At 47.7% G+C, this 13,035-nt stretch overlaps 1 protein-coding gene across 1 annotated transcript in view; it reads left to right on the plus strand.

Moving 5' to 3' along the window:
* ASH1L (ash1 (absent, small, or homeotic)-like (Drosophila)) overlaps window positions 1-13,035 on the plus strand; it is a 37,573-nt gene that overhangs the window by 6,126 nt on the left and 18,412 nt on the right. Inside the window, exons 4-7 of the mRNA XM_010015573.1 lie at window positions 8-3,723; window positions 5,628-5,729; window positions 7,883-8,615; window positions 9,611-9,790. Of these exons, the coding sequence (XP_010013875.1) occupies window positions 8-3,723; window positions 5,628-5,729; window positions 7,883-8,615; window positions 9,611-9,790 (4,731 nt within the window). The remainder of the gene's footprint in view (window positions 1-7; window positions 3,724-5,627; window positions 5,730-7,882; window positions 8,616-9,610; window positions 9,791-13,035) is intronic.

The raw sequence follows: 13,035 nt of genomic DNA on the forward strand, positions 1-13,035 counted from the left end.
CTGGAAGTCTGAAAGCAGACTCTCTCCTGCCTGCCTCGGAGCCCTTTAAACTTCCTTGCAATTCAAACCTCAGTAGCCTTGAAAGCCATGAGACTACAGATGTAGTGAGGGAAAATACTACTAGCAAAACATTTGAGAAGCATGTTATAAGACAGAATAAAGAAAGCATCTTGGAAAAATTCTCAATCCGGAAGGAAATTGCAGATGTAGGCAAAGAGATGTTTAGTGAAGGAGTCTGCATGCCGCAGGATGCTTACTCAACCAGTGAGAAAGGGATTTATGAAACTTCTAAGCATGAAAAACAGCCTCCTGTATATTGCACTTCACCAGACTTCAGAACAGGAGGTGCTTCAGATGTATCGACAGCAAAGTCCCCCTTTAGTGCAGTAGGAGAGGGCAATCTCCCATCGCCTTCACCCACAGTGTCTGTTACCACCTTAAACAGGAGCCTCTCAACAACATCTTCCCAGTTAGCATCGAGCTCATTGCATTTAAGTTCCACAGCAGATCTCTTAGAAGGGATTTCAGATCAGATTGGCAAAACTCAGTTTTCCTCTGACAGTGCACTTCTGAATATAAACAGAACATTGAGCCACACTCTGAGCACCGATTTTAAAGGTGCTGAGAAAGACTTAAACGATTCAAAAGCTACTTACATAGAAACTTCAAGAACTAGTCCTTCTACAGGGAAAAAGCCCATTTTGGCAGCTGAAACGAGCATTCATGCTACTGTCACCCCTTCAGTAGTTAGTTTCACAAGCTTGTTTAGTAGCAAGCAGTTCCTAAAGATCGGTGCGATAGCTGCATCGGAGAAATCCTGCCAAGGAGCCAAGACTCTGAGCACTACTCAGCAATCAAAACCTTTAAAGAAAAGAAAAGGAAGGAAACCACGGTGGACTAAAGTGGTGTCAAGAAACACGTGTCGGCCTCCAAAGGGTCTAGATCTAGAAAGGTCAGAGCTTTTTAAGAACATTTCCTACAGTGCACTGTCAGGCAGTAATTTGGAGCAGGCCAAATTCTTGAAGAACATAGGAACATCTTCGTTTGTGGAGCACGACTTTGTCAAACATCAGCTGCCAAAACTGAATGAAGCTAATGGACAGTCTCTTGCACTCTTAGCTGAGACTGACAAGCAAACTCCGAAGTTCTACAGCACTCACAAACCCTCTAGTTTGTGTATGTCAGATGATTTCTTACCTGACATGTATAAACCCAAAAGAGGAAGACCTAAATCCAAGGAGATGCCAGAGCTCGAAGGTCCCCCCAAAAGAACTCTAAAGATCCCAGCATCAAAAGTCTTCTCAGTGCAGTCGAAAGAGGAGCAAGAACCGCCAATCTTGCAACCTGAAGTAGAAATTCCCTCCTTAAAACAGAGCTTACCAGGACAACCTTTTCCTAAAAAGAGAGGGAGGCCTAAAAGACAGATCAGGTCCTCGATTAAAATGAAGCCACCGATTCTTTCTGTGGCTCCTTTTGTTGGCACAGAGAACTCGAGCAAGATGGGTTCCGAAGGCGACCAGCATCGAGCTGGGGACTTCTTTGAGAGAAAGGACCAGCTCCGAGGGCCAGAGGAAGTCCAAAAGCCTGCTCTTTGTAGCATGAGTGATTTGGAAGCGGACTCAGACCGAAAAGTTGCCAAGAGAAATAATGGGCAGTTGATGAAAACCATCATTCGGAAAATAAATAAGATGAAAACTCTGAAGCGAAAGAAGCTCCTGAATCAGATTCTGTCGAGTACAGTGGAACCAAATAACAAAGGGAAAGTGCAATCTAAACTCCACAACACCGTGTCCACTCTTGCTGCCACGTTCGGCTCCAAATTAGGCCAGCAAATAAATGTCAGCAAGAAAGGAACGATTTATATAGGAAAAAGGAGAGGAAGGAAACCTAAAGCTGTCCTCAATGGTATTTTAACCAGCAGCTCGGCCAGTTTGACAGTTCTGGAGAAGTCTGCTCAACAAGCTCCCGGTACCTCACTGGGACAAGTTCTTCCCCACTTGCTGCCTTCAGCAGGTAACAGTTCTGAGATCCTTCCGTCTCCAGTTTGCTCCCAGTCTTCCGCAGTGAGCGGGGGACAGAGCCCCGTGAGCAGCGACGCCGGGTTTATCGAGCCCAGCTCGGTGCCGTACTTACACATCCACTCCAGGCAGGGCGGTGTCGTTCAGACCCTCGCCATGAAAAAGGCTGCTAAGGGCAGGAGGAGGTTGTCTCCACCTACGCTGCTGCCAAACTCTCCTTCTCACCTGAGTGAGCTGACCTCGCTGAAGGAAGCCACCCCTTCCCCTGTGAGCGAGTCCCACAGCGACGAGACGATCCCCAGCGACAGCGGGATAGGGACAGACAACAACAGCACCTCGGACCGAGCGGAGAAGTTCTGCGGCCAGAAGAAGAAGAGGCATTCGTTCGACCACGTTTCCCTCATCCCACCCGAAACTTCCACTGTTCTAAGTAACCTGAAAGAGAAGCACAAGCACAAGTGCAAGCGCCGCAGCCACGACTACCTTAGTTATGACAAAATGAAGAGGCAGAAGCGAAAAAGGAAAAAGAAGTACCCTCAGCTTCGGGGGAGGCAGGACCCAGATTTCCTCGCCGAGTTAGAGGAGCTGATAAGCCGGCTGAGTGAAATCAGAATAACCCACCGAAGTCACCATTTTATACCCCGAGATTTGCTGCCTACCATTTTTAGGATAAACTTCAATAGTTTCTATACCCATCCTACTTTTCCTTTAGATCCTTTGCACTACATTAGAAAACCTGATTTAAAGAAGAAGAGAGGCAGGCCTCCCAAAATGCGGGAGGCGATGGCAGAAATGCCCTTTATGCATAGCCTGAGCTTTCCTCTCTCCAGTACCGGGTTCTACCCCTCTTACGGCATGCCTTACTCTCCCTCTCCCCTTGCAGCTGCCCCCATCGGCTTAGGTTATTATGGAAGGTACCCTCCAACTCTTTATCCTCCTCCGCCTTCTCCTTCTTTTACTACCCCCTTGCCACCACCTTCGTACATGCATACAGGCCATCTGCTTCTCAATCCCACCAAATACCACAAGAAGAAGCATAAACTTCTACGCCAGGAGGCTTTCCTCACCACGAGCAGGACTCCGCTCTTGTCAATGAGTACGTACCCCAGCGTTCCACCCGAGATGGCTTATGGCTGGATGCTGGAGCATAAGCACAGGCATCGCCATAAACACAGAGAGCATCGTTCTTCCGAGCAGCCCCAGGTTTCCATGGACACTATAACTGCCAATAGCTCTTCTCGAACAGTTCTGGAGTCCCTGAAGCGCTACAGGTTTGGGAAGGAGGCTGTTGGGGAGAGGTACAAACACAAAGAGAAACACAGATGTCACATGTCTTGTCCACACCTTTCACCTTCCAAGGGTTTGCTAAGCAGAGACGAGCAGTGGGTCAGGAGAGAGCCTTCGGAGCCCAATTCCTTAGCGCTGGGCCTGCAGACCCCGCTGCAGATAGACTGTGCAGAAACCCCCCCGGGGCTGTCCCTGGGGGGGTTCACCCCCAGCTCGGAGCCAGGCAGCAGCGACGAGCACACGAACCTTTTCACAAGTGCAATAGGCAGCTGCAGGGGCCCCGGCTCCGCCGGCGCCAATGGACGTAAAAAGCTGCCCGAGAGCCCCGGCCTGTTCGGCGCGCAGGAGCCCCCCCTCTCCCGGCCCCTCCGGAAGGAGCCGCTGCCTTCCCTGGAGAAGGCCCTCCAGCCGCTCACAGGTAAGGACTCGGTCTGTGCTTTCCTGGGCCTTGCTGGTTTGTGTTGGACCGAACGTGCTAGAGCAGGAGGGCAGGGCCGGCCCTGCCTGGGGAGGGACCCTCCTGGCCTGACTTCCAGCCCTGCTCTTGCTCTCGCTCGGGAGGTCTGTGTCCTGTTGAACTCTGCTCTGTGCAGCAGTTGGTACAGACTAGGAGAGTGTCTCCTCCAGAGCTGCTGGGGAGTGTGGCAGTACCTCTACCCGGCAGATTCCTCTTGCTTTGGCACAGCAGTATGTGAAGTTATGCTGAGGATGCTTTCTCGTGGAAAGGTCTCTTCTTTTTCCTTCCAATTGTAACCTTCTGGTGAAATGAGTTAAAATTTCTCCTGATTTTGAGCCTTTAAGAGCTGCATTTCTCTCTGGGGTGAAGTTCGGTTGAGTTGCTTTATCCCAGCTCTTGGTGCTCATTGTGAATGACATTTCCAGTTCAGAAACTGTTTCCTTTTCCTTTTGGAATTCAGTTTTAGTTAGTTTGATCATCTCTGCTACAGTGTAGCTTTGGAATCCCTGACCTGAGGCCTCCAGCAGTACCTCAGAACAGTTGCTAAATGCTGCTGGGAATGCCTAAGATAAAACCTTGTCATGACTCCTTTCTTCATAGCCTCAGCCAAAGCTGAAGCACAACTGACTGAGCAGTGATGCTGTTGAAGGCAAAGACCTCCACTCCGGAACTGTGAGCTTTGCCATGTGCATAAGAGTCAGGAAAAACCAGATCTCGTGAAATTTAGGACTTGAAGAAGCTATTCCTGCTTATTCCTACTGGCTTAAGTGTCACTTCAGGCTGTACTTGATTCTTACAGATGTTTGTGGGAATAACTTTGACTTTTGATCCTCTTCTGTTGTAATTGTTGCTAGCACAGTTGACCTCCGAAAGGCAGAAGTGTGGCTTGTGCTCTTACTTGCTTACTTCTGATGTGTAAAGGCAGTTTGATGGCTTCTCCTCCCTCCCATACTTGCCTACCTAAATTTCTCCCTTGAAATTGAAATCATTTGCCCAAAACCACTTGTAACTGATGTTTCAAAGACCAGGAGCCAAGCCAACCAGCTACCAGGAATGAGTAAAACCTCCTCACTCTGCTTAACTCTGTGTTCCTGCTTTTCTGGTGATACCCCTGTTCTGGTGCCTCCTGCCCCCTCCCTGCTCTGGCTACTTATGTATGGAAGGGTTTTTCTCTCTGTTTTGGCATTTGAGGATTTATGTTTTGCTGCTTTATGTTAAGGGCAGTTGGAAGTGGCCGGATGTTTTTGATATGATGTAAGGGGAGACCTTAAAGAGTACCTAAAGGGGCTGCAAGAAACCTGGAGAGGGGCTTTGGACAAGGGATGGAGGGACAGGACAAGGGGAATGGCTTGAACCTGCCTGAGGGGAGATTGAGATGCTCTTCCCTGTGAGGGTGCTGAGGCGCTGGCACAGGGTGCCCAGAGGAGCTGTGGCTGCCCCCTCCCTGGCAGGGTTCCCAGCCAGGTTGGCCGTGGTGGCCCGGCAGTGACCTGCTGTAGGTGACTGAGCAGAGTGGTTGGTGGAGATAACCTGCAGAGGAACGAAGCTGAGGGCTTCCTCTGAAGTAGCAACACAGAGGGGTTGGTTTCTTTTCTTACATAAAAGCTAGGGCTCTGATGAGATCAAGTGGCTTTTCCTCCTGGCTTGTTTACTGTCCTACCCGTGCCATTAGCCTACGAGAAATTCCTTCTTGATGGTCCATTTCTGTCCTTCTCCACCTGCGTGCATCATAGCGAGCAAATGTTCCTAAAGCTAAACCAGAGGAACCTTAGTTTGACTGTTCAGCATCTACAACATGTTGTATTGGCACTGCCAGACTGAAACGATTCTTTTTGTGCTTTTCTCTTCCCTGATCTGTTTTTCAGGCACTTTGCCAACACAGGACAAACCTTCCCACAGGCAATCAGAGAGCACAAACTGCAGCCCTTCCAGAAAGAGATCCACATCTGAGAGCACATCTTCTACAGGCAAGTCATGTTTCGGGGCCTTATTTTTGGGACCACTGCTATAGGAAGACCGATGCTACTACAGACAGCTCAGACAGCATTGCTGGGGCAACTTAGGAGCAGCAATATGTTCGTGGAGATAGGGAGGTTTTCCACTTGCATTTTAGGACACAAATGCTGCAAATTGGGTTGTAGAATAGGGCAACTTGAGCTGGTGCTTCCAGAAGCAGCAGCATAACTATGCCAGAATGGAGTCTGGCTCCTCACTTAGTCTTCATGAAGCTCAGTTGCTTTAATGCTAGCAAGGCCTGTGTCTCTCCAGTTAATCAGTGGATTAGATGAATAGATTAATTCCTCCACGGGGAAGAGCTTGACTTCTGTGCTGTTCTGAAAGCAGACAGTTTTCTCCTCTTGGGTAGATAACTGTTAGGATCAAGGTGGGCTCTGCTGTTATGTTCTCTTGGTAGCATGTGAGAATCCTGCTAAAGGGATGGAGGATGACAGGCAGCTCATCCCAGTCGTGAATGACCCTAGGGCAAGGTACTCCTGATGTGTTCTGAGCTTTCTTTTGCAAGGAGGTCCTGTTAACAGAATTCAGACATTCTTAGGCACCAATTTGTAATAAACATCCTAAGGCTTGGTACTTCCACAACTAGTTATGATTTCCATATAGGAAGAACATGCCAAAACTGCTATTTCCTCCTCCCTCTAAACAGATAGTTGTAACAGATGCTTTAATCAGCTTTAATCAGAAAGTCCTCACAGTGAGGAAGTGTTTTCTCTTTTCCTCTCTGTCCTGTCAGCTTAGTTCTACACGTCTGAAAGGGGCAGCTGCAGGCAGTGTCCATCTGTGGATAGGAAGGTGTTAAAAGTTCAGGCAGATTTTGTGCAGGAGAGCAGAGGAATGGAAGGAATCACAAGTTTATCAACTTCAAAGTCATGGAACTGATGATGCAGCTGAAAAGATGAGTCTTTGTTAGGATTTCCGTGGATCTGGAATGCATGTGGGATTTCAGTGTGTTTGTCAGAGAGCTGCTTTGTTCCTGAGGGCTGCGAGTGTGCCCCACCAGGGCTGCAGCTGGTTTGGAGATCACAGCCTTCAGTTGTCCCAGCCTTTTGGATCAGATTCCAAACAGAAGCACTAGTTCAAGGGCATCCATTAGACTTGGTGCCTAAATGTGGTGGAGAGTTTGGTTGTCGTTGGATGGGGCAGGTGTTTATAGAGCTCACGGTGCTAAACTGATGGTGTTTCTGTGAGGAACCCTCAGCTCCATCCCCACGTGTATTTAAAGAGCAGAAGAAAACAAAGGGTAAATTCTCTTTATAATCTGATCTCAAATTGAAAGCTGGAAGTGTAAATCCTTCCACTTCTCCCAGAGCTGCTCAGGTTCCTGGGTTTTCCAAGTGCTTACAGCACCAACCTGACAAATAAGTATGTTTCTGCGTTCCTTTTCCAACCTGTAGGAAGAATGTTGCTCACAGGAGGATTTTAGGATTTAAAACCTCCTTGTCTAAGTCGTGCACTCTCTGCAGCTATTTGTGCTTTCTCTTGTCAGCTAATGCATCATCTCCCTCCTGTCAAATCACAGACGCCCTTTTATAGAAACACTCTGTTGCCTTCCCCTTACCAGTTACCTTTGCACGAGCACACGCTCTTCAGTCTGCAGCCTCAGACCCACTGCTTTAAGTAGGTCTAATCTAACTAACTGGCCCCAAGGAGCAGTAACATTCTGTAAATGTTAATATGCAATTGTGATCTGTTTAGGAGAAGGCAGCATCTGTTTTATTCCAGAAAAAACAGGGCTTCTTCTCATTAAATGCTATCACCAAGAACCAGTTTTGGGAAGCTCTTGGTGTGGAACAAACTCCTTTTTTGATACAGCATAATCTATATGGTGGACCTGGAAACTCTCTTTTTTTTGCAGCTCTAAGAAATGGGGACTGTGTGTGACTAAAGAGAGAATAAATGTGTGTTAAAGCTGATCTAAAATGTAGATTTTGCATTTCTGCATCACTGGGTCCCTTCCCCATTAGAGCTTCTGTTCCAGAATCTGGTGTCTTCTCGGCCATTAGAGGATGTAAAAGCCTGTCAGCCTACCCAGCTGTACTGTTTTCATTCCAGGCTCACATGGCTGTATCTCAGGTCTCTCAGTGTGTGTGTATTTGTGTTTCAGTGATACCTGCACGGGGAGGAAGGCTGGCAAGTGCTGATGATCCAGTGGATACCCTGCTGCAGCGCATGGCACAGCACGAAGGCCAGGCTACTTTGGACAAAACCTTAGAAGCAGTCATGGCAAATGTGTCTGTTCCACCGTCAGCTAGTCCTGCTCGAAACCACAACCGGGAGAGAGGGCTGGGGAAACAGGACAGCCTTGTAGCTCCAGCAATTCCCAGCAGCTCCTGCAGCGATAGCATCTCGCTTCTGTCGGACAGGCTACCAAACAGCTACTCCCCGCGGCACCTCAAGAGGAGCGTGGTTGAAGCCATGCAGCGACAAGCGAGGAAAATGTGCAATTATAACAAGATCTTGGCAACAAAAAAAAATCTGGACCACGTCAATAAGATCCTGAAAGCCAAAAAGCTGCAGAGGCAGGCACGGACAGGGAATAACTTTGTGAAGCGCAGGCCTGGGAGGCCTCGGAAGTACCCGCTCCAGGCTGTCGTCTCAATGCAGGCTTTCCAGGCAGCTCGACTGGTCAGCCAGGAGCTAGAGAAGAGAGAAGAAAGCAGCAGCCCCTTACACCTGGGACCTGACACCATCACAGATGTGATTGAAGCTGTGGTGCAGAGCGTGAACTTGAATACAGATCACCGGAAAGGCTGGAAGAGGAAGAGGTGGCTTGCAGAGGAGCAGGCCAGGAAACGCCAAAAGCCTTTGCCAGAAGATGAACAGGAGAGCAATAAGAGGTAATTCCCTTACAGTTTTGTACCATCAGGATAGTTGTTGATTTTATATCAGTTCAGTCCATGAAAGAATCCTGCTGTAATGAGCTCTGCTTGTTACACTTGCTTTTCAGTGTAGAGGAAACTAACATGTCAGTGTTAAGCGTGCTTTAGGGTCTTCCTGAGTTACTGAACACCCCAAGATGGGATGGAATCTCAGGTAATCTAAACCTGTTGGTTTTGTGCTTGTGCCTTAAGGGAAGCAAGCTTTATGGTTGTCTTGGTGAGGAATACTTTTAATGAGTTGGTAACAAATTTCCTGATGAGGTACCTTAGCAAAGATTGTTCCTTCATCCTGTTGGAATAAGGGATTGAGAGAGTTACGTGCACCATGGGGATCTTAGAGTGATACTCATATGCACTGCAAACAAATACTTGTGAATCAACACAGAACATAAGGCGAGATCAGTTGATATACAGCAAATAAAGAGTAAAACCAAAGCAGCAAGGAGGAGTTAAGGTGTGCACCTCCGCAACCAGTGGCTAGTAAAGGATCACACCGGAAAGCTACCTCTGGTCTAGTTTTCACATGCTTATCCCCAGAACGATCAATACAAACAGATCGAACTCTTCCATAAGTCTTCCTCTGTGTGTTTTTAGAATAGTTCTGAAAAATAACCACCTTATTTGTGTTTCAGGAATGAATACTGTAATGTAGGCATTTAGATTCACAGACTGTGTCTGGAACCTTCTCTCAGCTGAGACTCCAAGGGATAAATGTTATGAGTACAAACAACATTCTTCATGTAATTATTAATAACACTACTATAAAAAGATCCTACATTTCTTACGATTACGCTTAACCACCACTTGATCCTGATCACTGAATTACATTTTTGTAACTAGCAGTGGCATCTACTAATTCAGAAGCAGGGACGTTGCTTTTTCTGCTGGCTGGATGCTAGAGAGGAACCATGAACTGCGGTGAGAGAATCTTCAGTCTTTCCTTTTTCTTCCAGTTTCTCTGAGCCAGCAGCTGAACCTCCCAGTCCACAGGATGCCCTTGGGAAACCACCTGCATCTGAAAACACTGAACAGCCTTTGCCAGCTCTAGCCCAGCGTGAGAAAAAAGCCCCTCGACCCCCAAAGAAGAAGTACCAGAAGGCAGGGCTCTACTCTGATGTGTACAAAACCACAGAGTAAGTAACACCACTGCAAAGCTGCTGATATGCCAGTGGAAACTGTCTCCTTTCACCTAGAACCGTACAGAGCTGCCACTACTCAGTAGCTGAAATAAAACCACCAACTTAATTCAAGGCTGTGAAAAAATTAATGCATGATAATTCTCAGAATCTGAGCCAGTGAAGATTTAAAACGTAGCCCCAGTCTCGAGCAGTCTGAAAGTGGTTCAGGTTAGGAAGGGAAGAGGCAGCATTCAACAGTCTTGGTGCTGATGGCAGCAAAAGTTCTGGGGGAGCTTGAGGTGTTCAGGTCCTGAGGGCAGTGTCTACGTGAGAGGAGCCATTAGGTTTCTATTTGTATTGACTGAATGATGACAACTGGTCATCCTTTGGGTGAGAGAATTTCAGGTACATGCCCTGTTCACTTCACAGGCAGTGAAACTCATCTTCATTTTCTGTGAGATGTTTAGAGTAAAAATCCAGCCGCCTTTGATTTTCTCATCAGTGGTTGGGTCAAACCTTGGGTGCCTTAGGAGGTGCCCATCTCCCACTTCTGATAACCAGCCCGCTTCTGCTTCTGCTTGTAGTTACATTCCTGCAGCCATTTGCACAAGTGTGTTGACGTCAAGAATTTGCAGTTCTCTTTTAATGTGATCTGACAGATTAAAAAAGAGAAACTCTGGTACCTTCTTACCACACTGTTGACCACTTAAAATGTTCCACAGACCACTAGTAGGTGGGTATTGTGGCTGATGATGGACTCAAGTTCACACCCTGGAGGAGGCCATGACAAAGCCTTCTTACAATCTACTTATAATCCTCCCTCTCCCATCACATTTTGTGTTGCACTTCCCTTGAAGCTTAAAGGGATCTGATTTGGTCTTTCCCTTTGCCTGCTGCTCCCCATGCTGAGTTCTTCCCTTGCACTGATACTGATGTTTGTGATAAGCTGCAGCTTGAAGGGCTGATCCCACCGTCCTTCCGTGCTAGCACCGCGTCACTTCCTCACTGAGTTGGTTCAGCAAACTAAATCAGCAGAACAAGAGTCACTTCTGTATAATTCAGTTTTCTAGCGATTTAACTTGCTGTTCCAGTTCTCCTGCACAGTCAGACATCTGCCATTGCAAGAGGAGAGCAGAAGTTAATGTTGTTATCCCAGAATTTATATCACTTCCTGCTGTAGGAGTCTAAAACCAGGATCTTGGTGGAGAACATAAATGCAACTCTAATCGTAGGGCACCCTCTAGTGATGGTACAGTTAAGTGTTAATCCCTGTATCCAGTAAATCCATCTCTCTGTTCTCGGGAGAGATCTTTTGCTTTTCAGCTGCAATAATCATTATATCTGCTTACAGAGGGAAACACCTTAAAGAGCATGGTATGAAAATGAGCCAAGGTACTTGTCCTTGATCCTGGGAGGCTGCAAGGACTTAGGCTTAGTCCTGGAAATTCCTGTTGCTGCACCATCTGCAGGTGTTCCAGCTCAGTTAAAAACTGGCACGAGCAGCACTGGCTCCGAGCAGCCCCACGTGTGCAGTCACACAGCAGCCAGGAGCCCAGTGTGCCAGGGCAAGCCAAGGTTCAAGGGGAAGTCAGTGTACGGGTCAGGGCCGGCTCTAGTGATGGTAACCAGGGTCAGACACAGTCCACCCTTGCCAGGCAGGTCCAGGCTCGAGCCAGGAAGCCAGAGCATGGCTGAGCCACCACCGGATCCACAGCTCCCGTGGCAGTGGCTGGGCTGGAGGTGGGTGCCCCCACACCACACAGGCCAGGCAGGGCTGGGTGTAAGTGGGTCTGTGGGCTCCGTGGGCAGCCATGAGGGTGGAAACCTCCCGAGGCACTGGTCAGGGTCATGTTAGTGCCACTTGGACTACAGCAAAGTGCAAGGAGAGAGTGCAGCGGAGTCTTCTCATAAAGATAGTAGCTGAACACAAAACCAGAACCTTGATTGCCTGCTGAGAAACCCCAGCCTAAAATAGCTCCTCACCTTCCCAGTGGGAACACGTGCACCTGCTAATACAGACCTTTTACAGGTAGTGTGGAGAGGCCTTTTTTAATTCATGAGGTGTGTTCTGCACAGTGGTGATGTTTCTAGAACCGTGTATTGTTCCTACTCGACTGAGTAGATTCCTTTTAATGAAGAATTGTGCTTTATTTTGACATCTCAGCCTTTCCCTCGGAAGTCCCTGAAGTATTGGTGGCCTTTGTTCAGCTCAGTGACTTGTTGTGAGAGTTTTTACATGCCTCTCAGAACTCTTCACTGCTGTGTTTAGAAGGGAAGCAGTGTAGGTGCTTTCCCCAGTGTTCTTTGTGGCTGGGTCTCACACGGGTGTGTCTGCAGTGCCTGAAGGAATTCATGAGCTATTTGTGGGTTTAGATAATTGCCTTCTGCATTTCCTTTCCACTCTGCTTTCCTCCTTGCAGCTTATTTACCATCATTTATTTTTCCATTGCCTTCCTTTACAGTGAATATGTGGGTGTTAAAAGGAGCACATTTGGCTTGAATTAAGTCACCTTTTCACTGAATGTTTTTCCTTTTTTTTTTCATGCCTTTAGTTTAAGGATTTGCCTCTTAGAAATGGAGGTTCACACTTTGCCTTTGCAAAATACCTTCCCATTTTCTCTTCGTAATCATGGAGCGGTTTGGGTTGAAGGGACCTTAAAGCTCCTCCAGCTCCAACCCCTGCCCCGGGCAGGGACACCTTCCACTAGAGCAGGTTGCTCCAAGCCCCTGTGTCCAACCTGGCCTTGAACACTGCCAGGGATGGGGCAGCCACAGCTTCTCTGGGCACCCTGTGCCGGCGCCTCAGCACCCTCCCAGGGAAGAGCTTCTGGCCAAGAGCTCAGCTTTTTGACTAGGAATGGCCGTGTGTCCACCTGGAGATACTAAGTTAAATGCAAATGTATGATAATAACTAAAGCCTCGCCATATAACTCGATCAAAGGAGAGTTGTTTGAGGAAGTGTATGTGCAACCCTGAGCTCAGCAGAGCCTCATTTCAGCAGTGTGCCTCAGCTTTTCTTTCACTACCTAAACCGTAGGAACTTGTTATACTTGTGGAATGAGTACCCGAAATCCACAGAGGGTTAGAAGAGTGTATGAACCCCAGGTTACTGCCATCCATCAGTCCTGTTTCTGCCCTTCAGTAATGATTTTCACTTGCTGATAACTGTATCTCAATATGGGGGGGGAAGGATTAACTTCCGTTTTCCATTCAGCGAATAATAGTACAAGTTTCACTGCATCAGCTTTCAGTTGTATATC

The sequence above is a fragment of the Nestor notabilis genome, unplaced genomic scaffold, assembly GCF_000696875.1.
Source record: "Nestor notabilis isolate BGI_N333 unplaced genomic scaffold, ASM69687v1 scaffold11560, whole genome shotgun sequence".
NCBI classification, from domain to species: Eukaryota; Metazoa; Chordata; class Aves; order Psittaciformes; family Psittacidae; genus Nestor; species Nestor notabilis.